The 27,787-nt window shown below is 38.1% G+C and overlaps 1 protein-coding gene across 13 annotated transcripts in view; it reads right to left on the bottom strand.

Annotated features, from left to right (window-relative positions):
- Positions 1–27,787, bottom strand: part of RGS7 (regulator of G protein signaling 7) — a gene marked incomplete at both ends in the record, with an annotated part of 263,661 nt that overhangs the window by 38,089 nt on the left and 197,785 nt on the right. For 10 of the 13 annotated variants that reach the window (XM_082481529.1, XM_082481530.1, XM_082481532.1 and 7 more), the window contains 8 exons: positions 1,228–1,353; positions 1,807–1,917; positions 3,590–3,651; positions 4,375–4,473; positions 5,560–5,634; positions 21,086–21,167; positions 21,310–21,386; positions 23,475–23,539. In XM_082481529.1, coding sequence (XP_082337655.1) covers positions 1,228–1,353; positions 1,807–1,917; positions 3,590–3,651; positions 4,375–4,473; positions 5,560–5,634; positions 21,086–21,167; positions 21,310–21,386; positions 23,475–23,539 — 697 coding nt within the window. The remainder of the gene's footprint in view (positions 1–1,227; positions 1,354–1,806; positions 1,918–3,589; positions 3,652–4,374; positions 4,474–5,559; positions 5,635–21,085; positions 21,168–21,309; positions 21,387–23,474; positions 23,540–27,787) is intronic. The other 3 variants (XM_082481526.1, XM_082481537.1, XM_082481535.1) reach the window with 2 other exon arrangements.

Raw genomic sequence — 27,787 nt, 5'->3', positions numbered from 1 at the left:
TATAGGTCAGGCCATATTTCCATGTGGTAACCACAAACAAGTCAGTTGGAAAATATTGTAAGGTCTAGAGTATCTAATATATATTTGTGATTCAAAATTCAATGTTTGAACATGAACATGGACACCAACATAGAAAAGTCCACCTTCAATTATTCTGCTGACAAACTGAAATTAACAACAAGGAGGTCTGTGCAATTACTGAGCATGTACGAATCAACACCACAAAATGCTAAATTCCCCTTTTAAGATGCTACCTAAATGTACCTCTCGGCTGAATGGCTATGCTGCACCAATTCAGAGTGAGAACTGGCATAGAAAAAAAGTAGTTTAGGATTTTTCTGAGTTCTACAGTGTGTGCAAATAGGATTTTATACTCCTTATGCTATTGGTGAATGGCAAGTGATACAGATGACATCTGACAAGAAGGTGGAATAAAGAGAAAAATACGTTGTACATGCTTTTGTACTTCGTACAGTTTGACTTATCTATAGAAAGGCTGTTATTAATCCCTCTGAAATAATTCTTACCAAAATATCCCTTAGAACAGTGACAACAAAACATGCTATTAGCCAATGGATGAACTATCATTTTTTAAAATGAAATAATTGTTCTCCCTCACTTAAAAGTAATTCTGTAATATACTTTTTAAAAAAAATATTTAAGCTCAATACCCTAGCAGCACCTTTCCATTTTGAAATTAGTGAGGAATTTCAGAGCTAGCTGTCATACTACTGTTGTGTCAGATCCACAAGTACTAGAATCTTGTTGGAGATTTTCAAAAGACCAACGATCCCCAGAAACCTGACCAACAGTAAAAGTCTGTGAAATTGACTTTTAAATCCTTTATTTATTTTTTAATAAATTCTCATTTTTTTTAGATTTTACCATTCTCATAATATTTGACTTCATAAAAGATACTGAACAGGCTTTGAATGGGTCAATGTTTTAAACCTATTTAATAAAATGAGCTGAGAGAAAAGCTCTTACATGGGTAGTTTGACCAAAAGTTGGACACGAATGGGAAAATATGCTTCGTGTGAGTCTCTGCTAACTATATCAATCCTTCCCTCAGCCTGAATATGGGAGCAGGCAGCAATCTGCATGAATGGATTCTGAAAGGTAAGACAGGAAGATTTTTGAAGTGGTCAAAAAATGAGAAGGTATCAGATGAAAGAAAACCCCAATGTATCTTACAAACTATTACAAAATACAGTCCCTCTCATTTACCTTAAATTTTCTGAACTGAATTCTGACTCCAGGAATTTGAGAAACTGCTCTCTTCCCACAGGGTCCTTCAAAGCTTCATCCATGCCAAACCCCCATCGTTTCACCCTCTGCTGTCCTGGCTCTTTGCTACGGAAGAAAAAAAAAACAGAACCCACAATCAGCAATACTTCAGTATTCTAATACTCTGTGTTCATAATTTAGATTAGTCCTAAAGTTCAACTACAGATTTTTCACCTTCCAGATTGCTTATATCCGTGCAACGTTCAGAGATGAGCAACCAGGCTGTTAGTACTCACACAGGATGAAGGTAATACGCATGCATTTAAGCAGAAGAATAAGGACTTCCAGCTAGGATTTTAAAAGGTGTATTTTTTCCCTAAACTGGTAACTGGTTACTGTAACTTTTTACACAGATTTATTAATCCATCTTACAAAACTGTAAATCTGGAAAGACCGAAAGGATACTGCATTGCCCTTCTGCCTCAGTATTTTCCTGCAATACCTCTGCCCGAAATCTTCATGTTTCAAGAAAAGCCTGTTATACCCCCTTACCCCAAGAGAAGAAATAAAATTATATACCTTGCCTCCAGCTCCCAGAAAGTGGTGTCATCTGATATCCAAGGGTTTGAGGGATCAGGGGGCACAAGAAAAGGATCGTATTCCAAATACTGCTCTGTATAAGCTAATAGACTAGGAAAACAAAAGCATCAAACATTGTCACGTCAGGAGGTGAGGAAACCTGACCGGGTTACCCCAGTTAACAAGCTACCTTGCATCAGCTGAACCATGGTAACCGGGTGTGCGCACAACCACAAGTCAGCTACAAGCTCGGGCTAAAATAGGTTTGCTTAAACCTTTTGAAAGTGGACCCCTGAAAAAGGGGGGGTGGCTCAGGTCTTATCAAGAGCTGAAATAAAATAAACTACAACCTAATACTTCAACATAGTTCCTTTTAGGGCTCCTTTAGGCACTAATAAATTAAATCAAGCAACCACTTCCATGTACATTTGCTTTCATAAAGGAACACATTTTATACCCCTACGGTTTTAATTATCAGTTCCTTTAAAATCTGTTGTAAAGCACTGCATGCTATTCAGGTCATATTTATTGGCCCTGCAGCTGCTGGGACTCCTTTTTTCCTCTTTTAAATACAGTTAATATTTTCATTATTTCCAAATCAAATGGCACTACCCCAAGTTTATTGCTTTCCAAAAAAACTCTTTTCCAAATTCTTCAGTATTCATGAATTGGTTCTGACTCAGTTGAACGCACTAAAAACTTTGCTCGTATTCTGATAATTTACATCTCCCATGCCCTTATTCCCACTTCCCATGTTTCCTTTTTCCTCATAATTACTGAAAAATTAACTGAGGACAAATATTCTCTCTTTTTGTTCCTATTTATATTATATTTAGTCTGTGTTCCATTTTTACTGTTGAGCAAACACAAATTCTTAACCTGTTCTCTTTATAAATATGTGTTTGTATGTGTATGCATATATACACATATATGAGTAGACACATATGCACAAATGAATATAAGAGAATGAAGAACCATTTGTATTTGGCTTAATTTCCTTTACTAAGTCTTATGCAGCTCAATTTTCTGCTATTTTCAGTATCTCTGTATTTGATGTGTAAGATAGAGCATTCCTTTTCTTACCTCTTCTCTATCTAAGCTGTACAGGCTGCCCAGGGAGGTTGTGGAGTCTCCTTCTCTGGAGACATTCAAAACTCGCCTGGACGCCTTCCTGTGCAACCTCATCTAGGTGTTCCTGCTCCAACAGGGGGATTGGACTAGATGATCTTTTGAGGTCCCTTCCAATCCCTAGCATACTGTGATACTGTGTAGTTAGTCTTTCCAAGGGGCTTTTTATTTTATTTGCTTTCTAGCCCCTTCTTGACAAATTTTCATCTTATTTGGAGAAAGATTCCTACTAGTGTTCCATCCTCTGACCTGAAGTAAGCTCAAGCTTTTGTTCAAGCACCGAGCTCCTCACCCCGGCAGCTCTGCCGACCAGTTCCCTTGCTTTGTCAGGGATTGCCCTTTTGAAATATCAAAACGGTAACCCCAGACCTATTTCTATGTAGTTTCCCCGCCAATGCAAGGTGAGACTTGTGACCGCTTGGTCAGAGGCTCTTTCAGTCACTCTTGGGTTTATCAAAAGTGTATCACGGAATATCTGGGCCATCTTTTACCAATAAAAGAACTTCCTACCTCTCACTTAAAGTAAACTGTCATCAGTTATTTCTATGACACCTGAGCTCCTTTGCCGCTCTTTCTTTGAAGCTGTTTCATACTGACATTTTCCCAATAGTTATCAGTCTAATTGAAAAACCAGAAGATGTGACAATATACTTACCTCTCTGCGACTTTTGACATTTTTAATCTATGTCTGTCTAATTGCATTTGCCAGTGCTTAATCTGCAAGAAAGGAAGGCAAAGAGTGTTATTAGCAATTCATTGCTTGACTCTATTTCCATAACTTTTTTATTAGGGGCTGTAATTTAACCTTAATTTATCCTGGGGCATAGAAGAGAAATGTACCTGAGTTAAAACAACATTTCACTGGCATAGTTCTAAAATAAACGGAATTTTCCCTCAAAGAGAAAAGATCACACAGAGACAAAAAAAGGACCCAATGTAATATTTTACCTAAAGGTTCATCAAGGGAAATCCAATTAGCCTTTTTTTAGATTTTTTTAAGGGAACTACTAATTCTTCAGAAATTTAACTTCTCCCAGTTCTAACGCCTCAGGAAAGATTAATGAAGCATGAACAGTAGATAAATGTGTGAACGCAGATGTGCATACATGGAGAGGTATGTATACTCCCAAACCTCAAATCAGTGTTGAAAGGAAGAGCAAGCTGTCTACTGCTAAGGGGGTTAATGGTCTTAGCTATGCAAAGAACCCACTAACTGGCCTGCTGCTAGCTGCTTTTAACTGTTTAATGCAAGATACAAAAAATGTCAGGTTTTGTCTCATGAGTTTTAATAGAAGAATATATTCGTGAAACAAGGATAAGGTTTACCAAGGTTTGCTAGATCTGTTCTGAACAACTTTCCAGTTACAATAATTTTTGGTTTAATGCCTACTTCCCTAAAATGTTCATATAAAAGTACATGTTTGTAGTTATTTTTCAAACCTCTTGGTGTAGTTCATCTTCTGTAGGTGGCTTAGTCTCTGGTACTGGTGTGTGGGTAGGGCTGTGACTTCGAATATCGTTTTGTAAGCCATAGACAGACTATGCAAAAAACACGGAACAATGACAGTTGCTTTCAGACAATGCTTTCTACACATACCCATAGTAACTGTGATGTTTTAGTACAGTATGCTCAAGAAGTTAGCCAAGATCATCTTTTGCTGAAGAAACTGCAAATAAGCCATGCACTCAGATAAAACTGTGCCTCTGTACCATGGTGTAAAATGACTCCCAAACTCCCACAATTTCATAACGCCATAGAACACAGGTTCTACTTCTATTATCTCTCTATATTAACAGCATAGTAAACATGGGGGATGACGCTGAGAAGCAGCGATTACAGTAAGTGGAGATGACCAGTAAGAAAAGAAGAAACAGTATCCTGAAATGTAGACTATCACAATTCATTGTTTGGATGACTCCCAAATTTGCAATTACTGCTTCATAAATTACAATAATCTGGATCTTTCACTACCATCAATAAGCTAAACTAAAACTTTCTCTAAATCCACTTTCCTTTTTAAAACGTATTTTTCCAAGGGTTGACACGAAAACATACCTTGAAGGGAGTACTTTACAATTGGAGTCAATCTACATTATTACGATACAAAGGATTTGAAAGAAAGTGTTCTAATCCATCTACACGTCCCCTGAGAACTTACACTGTTCATGTCTGGATCCTAATTTAGATGAAGCTAATTTCCTTCACAATTTCTGGTCATCCATTTGGGGCTTAATTGTAAACTAGAGACACCCTTTTCATTAAGACCAGCACAAGAAGAACTGCTGTTATCGTTTACACTGCATTTTTAATTGGTTTTTTTCCTTAATTACTGACAGAAACATTTTAACATGCTTTATTCAATCTACTACATGAATAAAGCACACAAAATCGAACTTTATTTTCATATTCTCTGTGTATTTCTCCAAAACCTTTCTTACGTGATAGTATTTACTTAGTATTAGCAAATTTGTTAATATTAGTTCATTTAAGAGTTTACGAAATAATAACATACATTCATGTATTTGTTCTTTGCAGCTGTAAGAAAAAATTGTTTTAAGAAACTGTGGAACACCATGCTATAAATTACCTCCACCTCCTGCTTTTAATATAATAACAGTACTTACCTTTCTTGTTTTATGTGGATTTCTCATTCTTGAAGATTTTTTTATATCCACTTCAGTAGTGTTCACACATCCAGGCTATTAAAAGAAAAAGAAAGGAAAGCACAAGGATAAAATCTGCAAAGGATCTCCATACTCTTTTCATTGAGATACTCCTCCTCGGTTTGCAAGGCTAAGAAAACAAATAGCCAGAGGCAGAGCGTAACTTGATGTCCTTCTGCAATAGTCCCTAAAACCTAAATAACATAGAGTCTAAGGAAGCATCTCAAGTACCATTTTATCTGGCTTATTGTAAGAGAGAATCTTTTGCTATTTGGCCTTGTTTACTGGACCCTATGAGGGTTTTTAGGACAAGTTTTACTGTATATCTTTATGCCGAAAGTACTGAAAGCAATGTACAGAGGAGCAGAAAATACCCGAACGCATATTATAACACACACTTGCAGCACAGAGAGGTATTAATTCAAATTAAATTGCTATTGGCAGTATTTGGGAATTTTGGAGTGAGACACTGAAGACCACATGCTTAGAGCTCGTGACATCATGAATGTGAAAAAAAATAAATTCTCAAGACAACAGAAACAAATCACATGTTTCTGCTTTGGTTTTGCCAAGGAGGCCATACAATGTGCATTCTAGCTATCCCTCTAAGAAGCATGGTTGACCTAATGAGACAAAATAAATAGAATTGTGCAATAGCCACTTCACCTGTGAACCCCAGGCTCCCTTTAGTAGCATCTGGTTTTGGGTCACTTTTTAAAAGATGATCTTTTCTTAAAAAAGATGAAAAAAATGTGCCAAAATGGGACGGGACGGGACGGGACGGGACGGGACGGGACGGGACGGGACGGGACGGGACGGGACGGGAAGGGAAGGGAAGGGAAGGGAAGGGAAGGGAAGGGAAGGGAAGGGAAGGGAAGGGAAGGGAAGGGAAGGGAAGGGAAGGGAAGGGAAGGGAAGGGAAGGGAAGGGAAGGGAAGGGAAGGGAAGGGAAGGGAAGGGAAGGGAAGGGAAGGGAAGGGAAGGGAAGGGAAGGGAAGGGAAGGGAAGGGAAGGGAAGGGAAGGGAAGGGAAGGGAAGGGAAGGGAAGGGAAGGGAAGGGAAGGGAAGGGAAGGGAAGGGAAGGGAAGGGAAGGGAAAGGAAGGGAAAGGAAGGGAAAGGAAGGGAAAGGAAGGGAAAGGAAGGGAAAGGAAGGGAAGGCTTAACCAGAAGACTGGCAGTCTAAACAGAATGACTCTCAACACATCTGATTTGGCCTTCAAAGATTCATTCTCACAACTCTGTAGCTTCCCAAAGGAAGCTATTTTCTCCTAATTCATCTTCCTTTGACACGTCCCTCTAGGTATGAACTCTGCAGAAATCTATTCTTTACTCATTACTGGAAACAACTAATAGTAAATGTTATGCTCTCAAGTGGGTTTTACCTATTGATTTTAGAGGGATTACATTTGCCACTGAGAGCGGGAAGTACAAAATCTGCTCTCTAGTGGGTGCAGATTGTTAGTGAAAGTAGGTTGGGTTTTTTTACTGGGAGTAGCTAGACGTAGAATTTACTTGTCAGACAACCAAGCTGGACTTACTATCACACTAATGATACAAGCTTTGTTTTCTAATCATAATGTAAAATGATTGACATGGATGTAAATCTTCACAGACAAAAATTTTAAACATTTCTCATACAGGCAGAGCCAAGAAACAAATACATTTCATTAAACAGGCCAATGGTACTTTGTCTCTGGAAAATATTTTAAATAACACACTGATTTTTTTTATCCAGTATGATTTTTAAATCAATAAGTAAGTTTTTATTTTGAAGTAATACAATAATGTTTGTTTGATCATATTGCATTTGCAGTATAAACAGTTCCTCATCACTAAGAATAAAACCAGGCACTTGGATACTATTCTCAAGACTGTTGAGCTAGATTTGGGAAGGTACACTTTGTGCTTGTGAACAAAAATGGTAGCTTTTTAAACCCAGAATAACTTGCAGCTCTCAATGACAGATTGAAAAATACAAAATCCTGCATGATGGTCAATTTAAAGGCAGAAAGCAATTTCACAGGGCAGTATACTGAGATATATAAAGTTAAAAAAGAAAACAATGTGTCTACTTTAGGATTACGGCAGCAACTGGCAGTAAAGAAGACAAGCTTTTAACAGTATCTACAGCCCTTGAATGCAGCACACTTACATAAGGCACAAACTGTTATTTGTTTAGTTTTCAGTTATGGTTTGTTAAAAGCATTTCCTAAAAACGGAGAGGGGAAGAAAAAAAAAAAAAAAAGGACAAAAAAAGGAGCATAAACCTCATCCGAAGCCTTTTTCAAGTCCACCAGCAGTAAACTGGTATGAACAGTCCTATCACCTCACCCAGGTAACTCACATGCCAATGCTGTGCAGATTGATGCGAGGAACACAGCAAGAAATTCTGGGAGATTTTTAGGAATGAAACAAGGGTGAAGCTTTTGCTGGTTGGAAAGAGACCCAACCCAATTCCGACCTTCTACAGCATCTAGTGGATTCTTACTGGCACCTGGCTGTTTAAAACCTCTCAGGCTGCAGTAAAGCTGCCGTGGCACAGTTCAGCAGGGGCGCTCGGGAGAGGCTGTGAGGGCAGCAAGTGGACCGAGGTGTGACCTCAGGGGAGCCCACAGGAGAGCAGCAGCAGGAAGGCAGAGGCAGGGAAGCAGCAGTGCAAAAGGGAAGGCAGCCAACGGCTCTATCACTACTCTGACAACCTGGGGCAATAATAGGAGTTTAAGACATATATCACTACCGCTATACAATACCCTTCTCATAATTTGATTTAAATTATATCACTGAAAGTACCTAATGTAGTCGGGCCCACAATTCATGTTTTCTTCTCAACTGAAGAATATTTATTAAAATGATACTTGATGTGAGATGGGATTTATTGTTTCTCTGGTGTTGTCTCACTTCATCTGTCAGTTTTGGGGAATAAATATCAAACATCTTTTCAATTAAAACAATCACAAAAGCTTGCGTTATTTAAACATTTTGCTAAAATAACTCAGAGTCTTTCTGAGAAAACCTTTGCTGGACAACATTTCATTTTATTCGTATGCCCCCATTAACGTAATAAGTATGTGTGTGGATACAATTACATCCAGCTGTGTTTTCTTTTTGTGTTGCTTTTTTAACTGGACTACCATAGTTCAAATAGTGAGATGCCTGTCAGAGTGCTCTGCTGCAAGATTCCCATTTAGTATGTAATATATAATTTGCATACTAATACTGTAAATAGTTTTCAAACAGATTTCCTGGAAGACTTGAAACCTCTTCTATATGTGTAAATAGAATGCTTATTTCTTTCAAGACTAATATTCTGTATGAAAACAGTTCCCCCTCCACGCACACAGAGCAAAGGCTTGTGACCTTGTTGAAATGGTCATACAGCAAGATCGTAACGAGGGTAGAATTTGCCCCTCATCTGTTTTTAAATAGCTGGCTGAAAAACTGTCACATATTCAAAGGAAACTTAGTTTCTTTTCATCCATCTGTTAGCATGCCCTTATCTCAAAGTACAAATGTCATTGTATTAATTTACAGCAAAGGACGTGTCAGTCCAGTCACAATAAATTCACTGCTGAGATAAACGGATGAAGATAAATAACATAAAACCCCATGTATAGAAAATTTTTTAATCCCTACTTCAATTTTTGGATAATCACATTAGTATGAATTCCAAGCAGCACAACTTTCTATTGATGCTGTCTAGGAGGCTGCATAATAAATAGGATTCTGCCAAGAAACAGTGGGAGGAAGCCTTCTCTGCAAGAAGAGGAGGATCAAGAACTCCAGGTCCAAGCATGTATATGCTTGGACCTGGCTACAGCCAGTATTTGAAAACTGCAACCACCTGAGAGTATGTTTAGTTAAAAAAAATCCACTTGAAATTCATAATCTTTCCCCGATAATTGTGGCAACAGTGAATTAATTAATTAAGCCCTTGTAATAGTGCTAACTGAATTAATTTTTTGACACCTGTAGCGACTCTTTGGAAGAATTCGTTGTTTACATCAAATGGGAAGATTTAGCCATCGTGCATTTCCATACAATACAATAGTGCAGAATACCTAGTATTTATAATCTGTTTGCTGTACAAAGTGGCATACTCCAAGGGCCTTTTTTATTGCCCGGCCGCAGAGCCAAAATCAATTGCTATCAACACCTTTTTGTGTAAGAATCTCTTTGCTGTGATGTACTTGTAATTCTAATAAGTGTGAAATCCTCGACAGAAAGCAAATTAATGTTTATAATGTTGTCAGTTTAAGTTGTGATTTTTTTTTTTTTCTTTCTTAAAGAATACGTCGATTTAACTGTGAATCTACTTAAGCCAGAATAACCAGAACTTTTCTTGTATCTGAGACAAATACACCCATGTATGTGGGAGGGAATAAGCTCATGCATCGCAATAGGCTGGGAACTGTCTGTCTGTATCGCTCTGTAGAAAATGATCTGAGGGAGAAGCTGAACGTGAGTCAGCAGTACGTCCTTGCAGCAATGCAGACAAACACATACCCAGCTGCATTAGCAACAGCATAGCCAGCAGGCAAAGGAAGTGGTTATTTCTTCCTCCTCGGCATCACGAGGATACATCTGGAATACCAAGACTAGTTTTGGGCCCCATAAACAACACGAGAAATATATTCAAAACAGAAAAGTCCAGCGGAGGAACAGACTTCTTTCTTCTGTCTGCAAAAGGGGAGCTCTAACTCCTGCCTTCTGCTGCCGGAAGGGGGCTTGCAGAGCTGGACCTGTTCCAGAGATGCACCATGAAAGGACAGGAGGCAATAGTCAGAAACTGCAGTAAAGGAAATTCCAGTTAGCTATAAAGAAATATTCTTCATAATAAGAGGAAGAAGTTGCTTAGGAGAAGCTCTGGAATCTCCATCGTCAGTGATTGTCAAAGCTTGTTTAACCAAGGGCCTGGACAACCTTATTCAATTTAAAAGTTAGCACTGCTTTGGGCAGCAGATTGGGCTAGAGGACCTCCAGAGGTCCCTCTCAGTCTACATTTCTGTGGTACAGCCTATGATCTTCACGAGCTGCAGGGACTGAAATTCAAATAATCCAATCAAGTATTCACAGCCGTGTGACGTTCATCACCCTGCCCTCCCCTCCCTGCAACAGCGGGACGGAAAGACAAGACTGGTATTTGCTTCCTCTGCTGCCTCTGGTCTCCGGCAGCCTGCGGGGTGTACTCAACCCATACAAACCAACCTAGTGATAATTTAGAGGAAATGTAATTTCACAGCCTCTTTAGCTAAAAACGCATAGGTGCTATTTAAAATAATTACCTCATTTCAATATGCACACCCATAAATTCAGGGTGCATTAAAGCGGTAAATATTTAGGTAGATCAATTCACATCCCTCACACAATTTATTGCATTCCAGTGTCAATACACAATGAAAGAGATCTTTTTATTCACTTTGCAAGCACGGGCTAACTTGGTAAGTTTAATTGCAAAAGACTAAATTTCAAGATCTCCAGGCTTTCAAAATTTAAACACTATAGATTTAAATCACGGACATGGATACAAACAGGACAGATCTTGGCTTCCACTTGGAAAGATAAAGTCAGACACACAAACACAAAGACAAGGCAGAGATTGAAAGCTGTCATTTATATTATTTATACTAGCAGACTATCACAAATATAGCAAGCTTAAAATTTGAAATTTCCTGAGTGTCAAACGATAGCGTTACCTTCTGCAACAATCTATTCTGCTATTTCTGTCATTGTTGCTATTTCTGTCATTTTTGTAGGAAAGGAGTCTTCTAACCCTCAGCAGTCACTATTCATATCACTCACTTCTGAAGTAGGGAAAGGAAGCTAATCAGACAGTGAATGATAAGCAGAATACCGGAGTTCATTTTTATTTCTAGTTTTTATATTCCAGTTTACTTGTGTAGCTAGCTGAACTGTGCATAGTTAAAAAACAAGAGGAGAATAAGGGCATGAAAGATTATAAAAAAAAATGTGGCAAAGAAAAAAATTCCAGTGGTACTCAGCTGAAAAAAAACCAAAGGAGTTATAAACTGAAGGAATACTGAGTTTGACTCTGGTTGTGTGGGAAAGTTTATATTTTCTCATACAAAGTCTAGCATCAAAGGAGACATTAAAATCCTATATTGAGTAAGTTGTCAGTAATGGCTAAAACTGAGGCTCTCAGAGAAAAACACAGGCTATATTCTCCTGCAATGCACCAATTTTTCATTTCCCAGAGATGGAAGTTATTGGAGTGTGCAGAACTTGCTAAGGCTTATAAGGAAAGGTTGAGGTTTAGGTATCGATTATTTGGATATTTTGGGGTTTTACTTCGTTTTACACACTTCAGGGTCAATGAGTAAAAAGGCTTTGCAGTAGAAGAGCTGCAGTACTAATGACGTTGCTGGTGCAATAGGAAGCCTCAGAGAAACATTTCAAATGTGCTGAGTACAAGCGGTCGGCTCTTTTAACAGGATTTGGAAAACCAGCTGTTACCTTAAGGTCCAGTCAAAGGAGGGCTGCGTATTTCCAACCCGTTACAAATTTCAGAACACTCTTGTCCTGGTGTCTATCTGGTAAGACCTGAAAGCTGTTTAAAATGTAGCTCACTTTATAACTATTAGATCAATCAACCTCAATTAAGTAATGAAAAAATAAACCCAGTACTCATAGTTGCCAGAACCTGCAAATATGTAGGAATGTGTATTGATACTGCTACGAGGGGGGATCTCACTGGCCTCTGTTACACCACCCGAGGCAGTAAAGCCAAACCAGTGATTGCAGGGTCTGAGCTCCAGGAACCACTTCCTTTCGGTTGGAAAAAAATATTGTTACTTACAATGGAAGCACTTAATCATGGGTTTAACTTATAATCAACCAGGTGTGCCTAATCTGAAACACTCTTATGAACTTTATTAGCCTCCCCCAAAGTCTATGGCTTAATTACAATTTCCATTTGGTTCAGCAGTTCTTTGAAAATAACTCCGACAAATCAAGTGTGTAAGGATTGGGACTTCTCTTGACAACATCTCTAGTCACAAGATCCCAAGTAAATTAGCAAATGTCTAAAGAAAGAGGAAAAATGTTATGGTGGGTATAATTATTAGGATACAAGTGATGGACCCTTGATGCCCCATGTATCACAAATGTAGCACGACCCAATAATTACAAACGCTGAACTAAGTTGGGTGGGCATCCCCACTGCAGGGTCTAGCTACTTAATGAATATAGTCTGTTCCACAGCTGAAATTGATGGTACCAGACAGTTTCTTTCTTCCTATATATGTAGTGGCACTGTAAGTTTTACAAAAGTTTCAAGGGCCTATCACCAACTTTTCTTCTCTCTACTTGGATGTCCAAGAGTATGTTTGTGTGTCATACAAAATAGTATGGTATTCCCAGCTTCAGCACAACTGCTTTTAAGCACAACTATCTCTCTGGAAACCTGCCTTTTTGATTCGGATGCGTGACTGACACACAAGCACTGTGACTGGACTTTTGATACCTGCTGTTAAGTTACAGGGCTTTTATGGGGGTCCCACTTGCATTATAGTTCTAATAAGAAGCACACACAGAAAGACAAATGTTTGGATTACTGTCCATTATTGCCATGGTAACTTCATTTATAAATTGTAATAAGTATGTAAGTTTGATGATGACTTTATATACAGCTTCTATCAAGTTTCCACCTCCCTAGAACTCCAGACCAAACTTCTGTAAAGTTAGCTCACAATTTTTCTAGTTTTTCCTATGGACTCTCTCTTCTGTTAGAAACTAGCTCATCTGTACAGCTGTACATTCCAATTAACACCAATAAATCATATTTAATGATTAGGAAGCAAATCCCAAGATTGTTCTCAAGTATAAATTCTGTAGAGGCATGTTTCAGATTTTATTCCCAGATGCCTCAAAAATTTAGATAATCAGGGAAAATTTATTAAAACCTGCTTGTTCTACTAAAGCATCAGATATTTGCCCCAACCTCTTCAGCCCTTTCATTATGTGTCTTTAAAGACGTGTCATGCTACTAAATACTATCTTCATGAAACACAAGATAGGGTAAAGAATTACAATGTACGGATTCAGTGTGACACTGAAATAAGTGAATACAACTTGGAACAGGACTCGCATAAAATAGCCTCAAATTTTCTTATGTTCCTTAATATGAATCTATTTTTAAAACATGTGATACATCTGACAATATGCTTCAAATATCCCTGAATATAGTGATCTCCAGTCCGGTGGTATTACAGAAACAAATTAATTGTACACAGCTTAACTGTTAAGCCTGTCTATATCAGCTGATAATGATGTACAACCTGTTACTTTTTAGTTCAGTAAATACAGCTTTTCATTTTTTCTATTCATTCATTGAACTGATATTTCAGGCCACAGAACGTTCAATGTCAAATCTTATCGAACTGCTTCCTTCAAAGGAAGGGATTGTCTTAATTCTTAAGAATTAATAAAAGCTTTGTTAGGATTAAGTGTTCTCTCCTGTTGAGGGTTTTAGTAGAGAATTATGGAGGAAGCATAGAATTAATTTAAATGCTCAATACATATCCTTGTTAGCTAATTTCATTTTGACTCATTAAAGAACAGAGGTAAATAATATCAAGTTCCAGACTTATTTATTAAATTGAAATGAATGAGCAATATGAGAAATGTATTGATGCAGAAATAATGAAATCTTCATACAATTCAGAGAAAGGCATAAGCATTTAAGAATAAGTTAAACCCACTATAGACAGCCCCACACGAAGGGCAGAAAACTTGCCATTTGGACCAATTAATAAAATGAATACACGCTTTATTCAAGGATTTATTTGAAGGTCACTGACTACTATCAAAATAGCAGTGTTGTTCTGCACTACACTTAATCAAAACATGGCAAGGAGCGCAATTAATGGATAAAAGTTTAACTAGGAGTTGTTTCTCTTGTTTGGACAAGACAAATGAGGTTCAAAGACCAGCAGGCAAAGGAGAGATCAATTAGTTTGATCAAGCTTTAATTATGTTTGCAGCACGGCAAAACTCAGAAGGTTTTCAAACTAAGAGATGGGAAGTCTCACTTAGCATGGAACTTAGGATCACCTAAAGTTTCAACGATTTTCAGCATCTTTCGAAAAAAAAAGGAACCCACACTGTACCAGTTTCCTGTTTATGCCTATTTGTCTCCTCAAACTAGAGTTCAGATCTTTTCCCTGAATAGTATCAGACACACAAGGAATTCCAGTGTCTGTGCAAACCAAGAACCTGCTTGGAACTGGAAGAAAAGAGATACACGGAGATTTTCAAGAAACATAATACTAATAAATTAAACCATAAAAATAATCTATAGGAAATAGAGCATCTTGAATCTTGACAGGGATTCTCACATTCTCACATACTTGCTTGTTTAAGAATAGATCTAGTGCAGAGCTGGTCTTTCACCTTAAGAGAAAAGGATTTTATCATATTGTTTTTCAAAAAAAATCTTTTAGTGGTCTGTGTGTCAGACAAACACATAATATGCAAAATGAACATGAAAAGGATGTTGAAATTTAATTTTTGAGACAAGTCATGTGAAACTAAACTAGAAGCTGTACTAAAGAATATACTACTGCATGGAAGTTAAATGCTTAATTCTTTTTGAAAGTTAATTTAATTTCTAATTATTCTTAATTTACAATAGATTATTTTAGGTTTGTAGTGACTGGTTTTCAGAACCAGAAATTATTGTACAGAAATTAGATCCGTTGTACTTACTCAAGCGGTGGCTGTAGTAGTATTAATTTTAATTAAGTCTATATTAATGTGATTTTTATGTATGTGAAGATTCCAGTATTTGCAACACTGTTGCATAAGGAAACCTGTTAAAAATTATCTGGTTTCTTGCCCCTATGCTAAATACTCAGACTCATTATTGCTTTCTCAATTTTTTTCACCCCAAAAGGCAGGAAACTGCTGTTTTATGGATTCCATACAGAAGAATTTGGGTTATTCAATGGAAAAGAAGTGACAACAAGAAAGTCTGACCACACGTCTCTGAAAATGTTGATGGCAAATACAGGTGACATTTAGAAACAGATTATCTGCCTTTTGATTTATAAGAAGAACCTTGACAGAATGCTTTTGAATAAAGCAGCAAATTCAATTCATCCAGAAACAAAAATCAAATGTAAAACCACTGCACTTATCAAAAAAATCAAAAACTTCAGCTACGTTCCTAGTTGCTGCCAGAACGGGGTCTTACTGAAAACCATAACATCATCTTATTTTTCTGTGTCCTTCCACCATCTCATCAGTTAGCTATTTCACAATATCTGACCTCTTCATAATCCTCAGTTTTAACTTGAACACTTCCAATTCGTTGCACTATTACAAGAAAGCTGGCTTCTTTTTCCCCGTCTGTCCCACCCTTGCTCAAGAATCAGACTAAATAACAATGCTAAATAACGTGAGTGCAAATTCTTCCATAAAGGTCTTAGTTTGCAGGCTACCTATAAGGTTTATAAATATCTGCCTCAAACAAATGCCAATATGGATCATAAACGTTATAACCATTTTCTGAAAATAAAACATTGTACAAGGCTTTGTTTCATTACCAGAAGTGCAATTATCTGAGACTGCCAATTGCTGCTTTGGCTGCATTCCCTGTCTGCTGGAGAGGTAACTCCCTTGTAAGGATATACGGTGAAACAGGTGCAAAAGAAGACATGAAAATTGTATGCAGATACATCGCTAGAGAAGCTGGATGGCATGATTCACATTCGTTTCCTGGAGATGTTTTAAAACTTTCTGAAAATATTATGATAAAGCAGACAGAAGTGTTCTCTGGCTAAAGAAGTAACTGGCCCAGAAAAGTCTAGGATTTGTAGCACGCGAAGTGTGACATGAAGGATTGCGCCACCTTAGCCAAGTTAAATTCAGTCTTTTGCCAAGTCTTTGAGGCTGATCTTGAAGGACAGGATGGAAAAGTCATTAAAAACAAAAACAATAAAAGAAAAGAGAAAAGAAAACCAGAACAAATAACCACAAGTATCCGCTGTATGACCCTAGACACCCAGTAATTTACCTACTGGCTCAGATGCTGAGGGTCATGTTGAGACCACATAGCATACAATTTTACAATATAAACAGGTAAAATTAGATTAATGGAGACAGAATCTCATAAAAAAACTAAACTGAGAGAGAAGCAAGAGGTGTGGGATGTCTGACGAGGTTTAAAAAATTTAAACACTACTGTTTTCCTAGTTTGCTACTAGGAAACAATTTCATGACACACCCAAATCCAGAAATCATACATATTTCTGAATTTTACATCATCAGTGAACTATCTTAAACTCACACTTGCCCTTAATGTTCCTCCTGTTCTTACCAGACATACCCACCCCGGATAATTTGTCTTACTGTATTAAATCACACAAGTATTGATTTGGTTTTTCATAGATTCATAGAATCATTTAGGTTGAAAAAGACCTTTAAGATCATCAAGTCTAACCCTTATTGGTATTTGTTATTCACGTTTTCCACTAAGAAGCAAAATGTTCACCATTCAGCAAAACAGCGGTAGCAACGGGAACAGAAGTGCTGCGCATCGCGTTTAACCAAGCTACGAACAGCAGAATGGCAGAACTGGAACACACCTTGATTCATGCTTTATTAAACCACAGAATAACTAAACCACAGGCAGATTTTAAGCTTTGGAGAGGGACACACACCACTGTAGTTTTATCTTAGAAAGTTGGTGCATATTACCCATCTTCCTTTTAAAAACAACCGCACACAAACCTGCTAAATATGACTACAATACAACCAACACTCTAGCTGATGACAAGGGTCAGAGGCATTGGAGAAAATAAATAGTTTTTTTCACCTTATTATAGTTAAGATGTATACAGATGACTTTCAGGAGAAAAGGATAGTTCCCCCACTATCTTCTAAATTAATCTGAATCTCAAGAAGCACCCAAAAGGCCTTTATTATGCATTTCATTTAAATTACATTAATGTGTAACTCAGGAAGAAAAGTGAATCATTTGTAGCAGCAAGACATCAGCTGTCCTTGCTCGCTACCTAAAAGAGTTAATTTTATCGCAAGCCACAGCTACTCTGCTCCTACCGTATTTGATGCGGGTTTGAGAATGTTTCAGGGGATTTAATATTTTAGTACCCGTTTGTCCGTTTAAGATTATGGGTTTTAAACAGCAATAATAATTCAGGAAAGCTACGAGTTCTTTTATGAAGACTTTAATCAGGAGCATGACATTTCTTTACAAACAAAAGCAGCTTCACAATTTCTTTTGCCTGGAAGGAACTGACTTCCCCGATTTAGCTTGATTTGTTACTGCTCTTTGACTAACGCCCTAATCCCCTAAACCAATTTTCACTCAGTTCCATAGTCTGTTATTGACAGAATTTTCAAAATTATGAAAATTATACACTTTCTAGGCAGGTGAAAAGGAAAGGAAGGCTTTTAAGATATGTTTACTCTGCCATCAAAAAGAGAAATATGTCACTATATGTGAATAATATTAATCTCAGACCTGTGTTAGGTACTGGCCATACCTAAGAAATTATGATAGGGGCTTTATCCTAGGGCTGCTGCTCAGGATCTCAAGGGAGTTTATATAGCTCTCCCTCACATACATTTCCACAGTTTCACTGCAATTGGTATCTGAACTAGTAAGATTAAAACTTCTTCAGGAATGTCTCTGCAGGCTGCAGTACCTACAGCTGAAGCTCAGTCATGCTCTTTCTGGCTGCAAACTAAGGTCTTTCTATACAAAGCAGCAACGGGAATTTACAGAAATGACTGAGATTACACTCCACATTACACTAACATAAACAGCAAAATAAAAAAAATAGATACACAGTGAAACTGCAATTAAATAAATATTGGAATGAAAACCCATCAGTGGGATATCAAACCCGTTCTCTTAACTGCCTCTCAAAAGAAAACTGAAGAACAGGTGACTATTTCAAAAATCTCCCCTCCGAATCCACTTTTCTCTGGTTCATCTCCAAGCATCATCTCAGTCTGAGAACTTAGGAAAAAGTTATGAGCACTAGCCAGCCAGCAGATCAAAAGTAACAGCCATGATGACTTTCAAGCATTTCTGTCTCCCAGACTACAGCATAAATCTTCTGAGGCCTCTGTAGCCACCTGCAAGACTGACATTGACTTGGGACCAATGAAATTAGGGTGCTTTTTGAGGCAAATACAATTTACACATCAAATCTTGGTTCATTTCCTTTATTTTAAACTTATCAGTCACAGTGACACTTCTGATACCCAAATCATGCTCTTTTTCTGCAGCTACGCTCTCCTGGTTTCACTGTCACATAGTTGTTCTTTTTTTAAGTCTCCCGTTCCTCTAGTGCACTGCTACACATTCCTGTTGCACTGATGGCTTGGTTCCCACTTCTATCCCTTTCATCACCTTAAAGTATTTCTTTTTTTAAATCAAATATAGATTTAAGATTAATAGATTATATTCTATTTGTAAAGGTTCTGTAGTAGCACTCTAACCAGCTAGGTAAGAAAGAAAGCAACTAGGGACCAGGACACCTGCAAAAAAACCCTGAAAAATATTTATTTGCTCAGATGAGATAAAACAGAAAAAGCAATTAGTGAAATATTTGGTTCTCAAAATTCATTTTCAGTAAAAAAAAATCAAATTGGGGTAGATTTTGAACGATATTGTCACTGCCTTTAGCTTCTGGATTTTTATCAGAGGATGAAAAGCTGTAAATAAAAATAAGCATTAATCCCAGGTTCTTATCCAAACATTACCTAATTTTCCAAAATTAGCTCTCCAGAGTTGCAGCAACATTTCTGTGAGTTTTTAGTGGGCTTTTTCAGGGCATGAAAAGCCATTAGAAATTGTAATTAGCTCTAGCATCACCTTCCTCTTTCCAGTCTGTTCCTCTTTTACTTTTTATTCTTTTTAATAGAAGTTTCTGGCTTTTACTGTGACAGTAAAATTCACAATAACATTTACAAAATGAGTATTTCACTAACTAGTGAGAGGAGCTGGTTAGCCAAAGTATGAAATTCTCGATTCTTCTATTTATATCTCCTAAAGTAAGGAGCCTACACTGCTGACTGTAAGCCAGCCTTTTGCGTCTGATATTTCCTAGGTATGTCTACAGCAGATTAAAAACATCTGCTGGACCAGGCAGATTTAGCCACAGTTCAGCCAAAGCTCTTAATCAGATTCTATTTCCTCTTGTCCTGGTCCCTTAAATTCTCTCCTTATTGTCTGCCTATATCTTAACTTGAAACTTCAACAATTCATCTTCTCTTCCAAACCTGGAAATAGCATCTCATTCCCAGATTCGAACCCTTAGATCCATTTCTGCAGCTAATATAAAAGCTGTCTGCACCTTCAGAGTTCTCAGGTCCACCGAAACTTTCTGTGTCTATTCTATTTGTAGCTCCCCTCAACATCAGATGGCAGATTGTTTTCTGTCCTCCTTCCTTATTTTATGTCAGTGACTAGACAATAATGTCCCAGTCTTCTTGTACCTAATGCCTGTCGTTTGAGTCTTTTACTTCAAATGATTTTCTCTACCTGACATTCTAAATCCTACCTAAAAATCCATTTCTGCTTCTGGTCTTCCAATTCCACAGTCACAAATGAAAGCTGACCCTGTCCAAGTTTGGTTTTTATTGGAAACTTTCTCACTGTATTCACCTCTTCTACAGGTATCGTCAATCAAACTTTCATTCCCCAAAACAATTAGTTTTAGTTAAGTATCTTTTCCCAGTGTCACAGTGGAAGATATAGTCCGTATTCGGTTTCATTGGCAATGATACCAAACTAGGTACAAAGAAAATGAAAGCTTAACTCTAGGTAAGGGAAACATATAAATCCGTAGTAAACAAACAAACAAAAAAAGTATGATTAATGAGTTCTCACAGTTTAATTGGAAGTCTTTTGACATTTGACATTCTTTCTCAAAGTTTAGCTCCCAAAGGTAGTTCATTATGTAAGACCTTTTTTTTTTAATTTTTTTCAGATGGATTTTGACAAGCAACTCGGACAAATCTTGTTCAGACAGTGTATGACTCCCACAGGTCAAAGCCAACAATATCTAACCTTTATGTACATTAAAAATAGCTTGGAAATACGACCAGAGTGGAGTTGAAAGTCTTAGCGACCAAAAAAGCAGATTAAAACCCAAGATTTTTAAAAAAGTATTTTTAGCTATGTTGATAATTTTGGTTGTGTGACTCATACCTTGGGAAACCTTTGAGATGGTAATAGTCAGAGACAGGTATCTGCTGATTTAAGAAGTCAGACACACCAAATCTGTTCACTGAAACCCCCAAACTGAGTGTACTCACACCTGCAGTCTTCAACAGTAGAATGACATAAACTATAGATCTTGCAAAACAGGGAGGTGGGCCCCAACCCCCAGCCCTACAGCCCTTTTACTTGTTCCCAGGCCACCCCAGGGCTCCACAGAGGCTGACGTTTATCAGTGGCTCCGCTCACAGCAGAGAGGCCCCACCACCACTCACCACCGGCCGGTGCACGTCCCAGAACGCCCGCTCCTGGCTGTCAAGAATCTTCCTCTCTATCTTGTCTCTCTTCTTGTCCACTCTGTCAATGTTACAGGATATTTAAAAGAAACAAAGTTAATGACAGTAATTTTAAACATAGGAAGTGTCCAATCACTTTTCCCTCCCCTTTGACCTTCAAAGAGCATGCAAAACCAAACCTCCTCATCTTCGAAGGAACTTACTTTGCTTGTGCTTCAGCTTGCATAAAAATAAACTCCCATTTCCGAGCAAATGCTCGCTGTAGCCTGGCCAAACTCTCCTGAAAATACATCACAATTTTAGTGGGTTAGGTTGTAAGTTATTTACTATTTAATAGCTTACAACGTATCTTTCTCCCCTCCCCCCCCACCCCAAGATGTAATACAAGTCACGATATCTGTGCCAGTGTAAATGAACCTTACTTATCTGATATAAAGTCTTTGCTTGACACCAAATGGGATGGAATACTAGATATATCAACTTTGAATGCCCCAACTATTTTCGTTTTGAAACTGATGACAAAGGTGGATGCAGTCTTCAGCAGAACATGGGATTTCTCGAGGAATTTTTATATACTGGGTACCGGCTGAGTAATTTTGTAATAATACACCAAAACATTCTTGTTTTGAAAACACCTAATACGGAAAGATAACAACAGTACTTTCCATACTGTATGTTCCACATGACAATTCCCATCAGTCATCTGTACAAATGGTTTGCATTGAACAATGTTGGCTGCTTATCGATTTATTTAAAATACAATAATGAGAAACTATCAATATTTTGGTAGTATAGGAATCTTCCAAGACCTCCACAGGTATCCTTATTTTTAAAAAAAGCAGACTATAGTTCTTCACTACTGTACAGGAAATACATATATCCTACAGCCTACTAATAACAACAGGAAGAAGATTTGTAAAACCTTAGCAAAATTCTTTCCTCTAGTGATGCTGGAACAGCTTCGCTGTCCATAACAGAGCTTTTCCAATCTTTCTCCAGCTTAAATGGCAGCAGTATGCAGGCTGTTAACGCGGAGAAGGTTGAGGTTCTTATCTCCCTCCAAAAAGACCCCAGTCACCTTCATGCACTGCTTTTACCGAGACAAAGTCAAAAATTGTCTGTAAACTTCCTGACAGAAAGTGTTGCTTTAACGTATTTCTGTGCATTGCAAATGTACCTCTATGACATGCTTACTGAAAATAAAGACTGCAGAGAATGAAGAGGAGACTTTCTAGAGATCTTGTCAATACCAGTAAAGGCTCTTTTGGACTGTATACTGGAGGTGAATTTTCTACGGCATGTAAGTATAAAATTATGCATACCCCACAGTGCAGTACACTGAAAAGCAAGCTTGTGCCAGAAGAAGCAATAAAGTGTGACAGCATGGTGCTGCGGCTGGAGTATTTGGCACGTTGAGAGGCCCGGCTGACTCCCCTGCTTTCATGTCACAACAGCACAGCTGGACAGCTTTCCGCGCAGAGCCAGGGCTGCTCATGAATTTTACGTTGACATTTTCATGAAAAATTCAGGAACTTTTGGGGGGGATACGCATGGAATTCGTATTCGGATTTGAAGACGTTCTGAGTAGCTACTCTACTTTGGTTTTACTGTATTATTTTTCTAGTCGTACAAGGTAATTATTTAGAATTTAAATGTGCCTAATGAATCTGCTATATAAGTGTATGTAATTATATATAAACCATTAATTGTGGCTAGAAAGAGGAGAAAAAGAAAAAATAAGGACCCAACGTACAATTGTGTTCATGTCTTACATAATATCTTAAGCATATATTTTTCTGATTTTCCAAAATTTATGTCTCTCTCCTTAGTGAGTGCCATCCTCATCAGCTAATCAAACTCGCTCTTTTTCCAGCTCTTCCTGGCCACAATTATCTTACCTTGCCTGGGGCACAGCACAACTTTCAGGGAGTGGGAAGCGCCTCTAGTCTGACCCTCTGCCTCTCGTCTAACTGATGGGACAAGGGCTCAAGCGCCAGCATCATATTCCTACAGCTACCCACTGCTTTTGAAAATGTTGCCAGAGATCCTTCATTCGGACCTTACACGGCGTAGAGTACAGTTGCTTTCAAACACTTGTAGCGTACCTGGGATTTGTGAACAGTTATTTCTGATCCTGACACAACGATCTGAGCAGAGTCAGATTAGAGATGGACCTTTTTGCCCAGTTAGCCTTCACTACAGTCTCTCAAACAGCATTTATGATTACTGAGCACTGTCAGACCCACGTGCTGGCAGTAGTGGATAAGTAATAAATTTTAACATATAATACCTATCATTCTTTTGCTTAACATTATTTGACATGCTCATTAGGCCCAGCAGAGAAATTTACTTTTCCCCAGGTACTTACAGCTTCATAGTCTGCTAGCTCTAGCCTCGCTTTGTTTTGCATTGTCCGCTTGCAGAGGTAAACAGCTGGAACAGAATAACATAACACAGAATTTGATACTATCTCACAAACACAGCAGACCAGAAATTTAGAGGCTTCATCTCTATTTTACTGCTAGGTTTTTTTCGTTTTGATTTCTCCCTCTCTTCTAAAAAGCTTTAAATATGAGATCAATGCTACCAGTATTGTAACTACAATGATGGGTCAGACACAGATTCATTAAATAATTATAAAATCTGCTTTATGCAACAGACATCATATACAAAATGCATGAGATACTTAGGGTGAGGTTGTTTAATGGCCAGGAAACTAGCACATTAAAGAAAAAATGGCAAAAACATTTTTTAACAGTTTATGTACAACTTATAACGGGTAAGAGTTTGTTATCAAAAGCTGCTGCTATATGAGTGAAATAGGTTTTTTTAAGAACATGTATATATGGGTTTATTTATTTCTACTTTATATTTAGAAATCACAAAATTTCAACCTGAGAAGATCTTGGATAAAAATTAATTCCAGATAAAATTCAAGTTTCATACATTATAGTCTGCTATAACCAATACTTAAAACAGAAAATACTGTGAGACCAAAAAATTTAAGAAGCGTGCTATGTATTAGGTATAATGAGGGAAAATATTCTTTCATTCATTTTCTAGATCCGAAATCCTTCAGCAGAGCTGTTCTGCCTCTGCCTTATTTGGACAGAGCAGCATCTTAACTAATCAAATGTAATACTGACAGCTAAATACTGAAAAGGACGCAGGGATGAAAATGAAACTTACAGCTACATAAAGAGCACAGTGGTTTGCATCATGTTGCTTGATCCTGAATACTTCATGCACTCCATTACCCTTGAATGAAGTACATTTCCAATAGACTTTGTTTAGCAACAAATACCTCAGTTCAACTCTGAATATTGTACAGACTCCCCCACTAGTAGGACAGGGGCAGCACAATTCTTTCATTGTGCAATACGTACCCACTTCATTACTTCAGAGCACCTTATGTGTGATGGAGGAATCATTTGATCAGTGTAGGTAAGCAAACCTTAACTTATCTGTGGTCTCAACAATCAGCAAAAAGAGCCCATATTCACTGGTTGTGGTTAAGAATGTTCCCAATTCCTGACTGCCAGCTTGTCCACTACAGGAGCAAAGAGGAATAACTTCACATAGGAATCTAACTCTTGCAATCACTAGGAAGAAGGAAGTGCTCATCTTATATTTAGCTTTGATTTTTAAGGTAGTCAAGCAAATAATATTTTACAACTCCATGGAAACATTTATTTCTGACAAGTCACCCGCAAATGCACACAAACCCACTACAGTGGATGCTATTTCAGTGGAACTGATGACAAGCACTTCTAGTAACTCCAGCTGCAGTTACAGGTGTTACTTGATGTAAAATGAAGTTATATTTTAATGCAGGTTTTGTCTATTTTTTCCTCATTTTCTTTTGTGTGTTATCTGGTCTATTTTCTTTCACATCTTTTCACTTTCCACTCCCGTAGGAAGCCATGGCCTCTTCCTCTATTCCCTGCAGTCCCATATCCCCTCTGGTTCCAAAGCAATTTCTGTGTCTACAAAATCTACAAATACAGATACAAATCCATATTACACGCTGAGTATAGCAGGCAAACAGTTTCTATAACCTCAGTTTCCATGCATTTTAATATTAGTATAAGCTTACACTAGTGCTTTGGCATGCATGCTGAAATGTCACAAAATGATGAGGGGGTGAATTTTGGACCCTTTGTACCTAGGTTGTATCCACAATCAGTACAGTGGTAAGAGAATATTGAGGAGATGGTGTTTTGTAATTTAGATTCTTTTACGGGGAAGCATTTTCCTCTCTTTTCCTTCAAAATAAGTTCTTTCATTGAACAAGAAAAAAAAAATCCCTAACTCCCTTGAAAATATTAGCAATAGGACACACATTTAATAGAAATGTATAGATAGTTTTATGAATTCCATGGGTCAAATTTTGTATAGTCCAACCAGTCTAATACCACCTGAACAGAAAAAAATCAAACTCCCCGTTCTCTGCACTTGCTTAAACCACATTCTCTTTTGACCCCTGTGTAGGCACCTTTAGTTAGCTTAGTACTTCCTTTAGTCCCATTGTGGGTATATTTTGAGATTAGCACCTCCTACTACTTCCAACAAAAAATGTTGCTGCAGAGGTGGCTGACTGTCCATGTTTCTGTCAGGATAGGTTTAAACAAAAAAGCATCATCAGATCACAGAGTTCTCAACACTGGCAAAACAACCACCAGGTCACCAGGAGCAGGAGAGAGGAATTATCTTGCCACACTGTTATTCTAATACCGTACCCAGGAAAAGCCCTGTCTTCACTGTGTGACTGTATTGCATAATTTTCCCTGCAGGGTTCTTTTAATGATCGTTTTTACTCCAACTCCATAGCAAATAGTCCATACAGGAATGTTTGTTTTTCATTATGAGCATATCTTAGCCAAGACTCAAAAAAACATGTTCATTCCTCAGACCTTTTTTCTCTGGAATATCCAGATCCCCTCCCCTTCAGGAGCGTAAAGGTTACCATACCTGTGGCTTGGATTCGTTATGTCAGAAATGTTTCTATGTGCCAGTGTGGATAAGTCAGAGTACGCCCAAGAAAGATTTAGTTATTTGGGAAATACAACGTATCCACTAGTGCAGAAGAAAATACTCCTGAAGGACATTCCTACGCTTTGACTCAATTTACTGCCATTGGTGTGTGCTAACAGTTACATCCTTATTATAGAAGTGCATGGTTGAGGATCTATTTAAGAGCTACTTGTAGTCACACGAGAAGCTGGCTGGCAGCAGCTCAGGAATTTGAGTTCACCAGTTCACACTCTCGTTATCATATTCTTTGGCTTCCCTGTTAACAGCATTCACTAGCATGTTGGAAAGCAAGAAGAATGTGAAAATCACTCTCATTTTCAGCCGGAACATTTGAAGACACAGAGAAACAAAGTTTTTAGAGCAATGAGATCTGAAATACGGATGCTCCAATCTTTCACGGGGACCACTCCTTTTCTGCACCAAAACCTGTGAAGTAACCACATGTGTCCAGAAGGCTGACCATGAGCATCTGGGGAGGATGTCAGTCGGTTTCCCTCTCAAAACAGAGTCATGAGCCCTCAGCATTTCAGAGAATGACAGCGTCTGCTTTTCTAATCCCATGGTTTGTAGGACTTGTCACTGTTTTTACAGCTTCACGCAGATGTACCATCTGCAGGAAGGGTCTCCAACTAAAAGCTCCTCTATTTCTTTACATGGTTCTCTATTTAGAGTACTTCCCCAGGCCTCTGCTTGAGCTACGCTGTAGATATGCCTCTAACCAGCCCTGTAACTTCCCAACGCTGCCCCAGCTTCCTGGCTTGACCTTGGACCTTCCTGGTCACTTGAGACTCTGTCAGTGAAGACATTGCTCCTGCCTGCGCCGTTGCCACCCTCATCTCTTGCTTCCCTCCCCTTGCAGAGCTGCCCGCTCCTGCTGCTCCCTGACAAGGGTGCTGAAAAATGCTTTACGTAGGGATGAATGATATGCAAGGAACAGGGTCTGATTAATAACCTCAATTTGCTAAATAGGGACTGCCACATACACTCTTATTTTTAGAGCCCGTGTATTCTGATGGATTTTGCAATCAACATAATTGCCTCCACTAAAGTGAATTATATATTAGATGCTATAGCTTGTGCTTTACAATTGACTGATTATCATGAGAAAACAGATTTGCCAATAATTTTAAAGGCACTATTAATACGGAACATTTCATAACGAAAAATGGTCAGTGATGTTTATAAATGGGCATTTGAACCACAAGCCAGTACTAAAACACACTTTGGTAGCTGTGCAGTAAATACAGACTACTCGCTCTTGAAAATTCTGTTCAGGCATTCGCAAAACTTGGGCAATGTGAGAGCTTAAAGTGAGATTGCAAAGTGTTCTAGCGAGAGCTGCATGAAGAGGCTGTCTGGGTTTTCCCTCTTGCAAGCTTTTAAACGGTTACACTCAAAATAACCCATTTTCATGGTTAGCTACCTATGTTTCCTATTCTTGACTGTTCACTTGTACTTGAAACCTCCCAAGAAAACTCTACAGATTTTTTTCTTTAAATAAGATCATAGTGATAATGACAGGTTTCATTCTAGAACCAAGAAACTGGACATACTACACACACATACTGAAAAAAAACCCTGAGTTTTCACCCAAAAGTTAAAGTGGGGAAATTAAGCTTGTTGCTAAATAGGACCTAAATCTTCCCT

This window comes from Vanellus vanellus (assembly GCF_965231255.1).
Source record: "Vanellus vanellus genome assembly, chromosome: 3".
NCBI classification, from domain to species: Eukaryota; Metazoa; Chordata; class Aves; order Charadriiformes; family Charadriidae; genus Vanellus; species Vanellus vanellus.
This window is presented reverse-complemented; position numbering and strand designations above follow the sequence as displayed.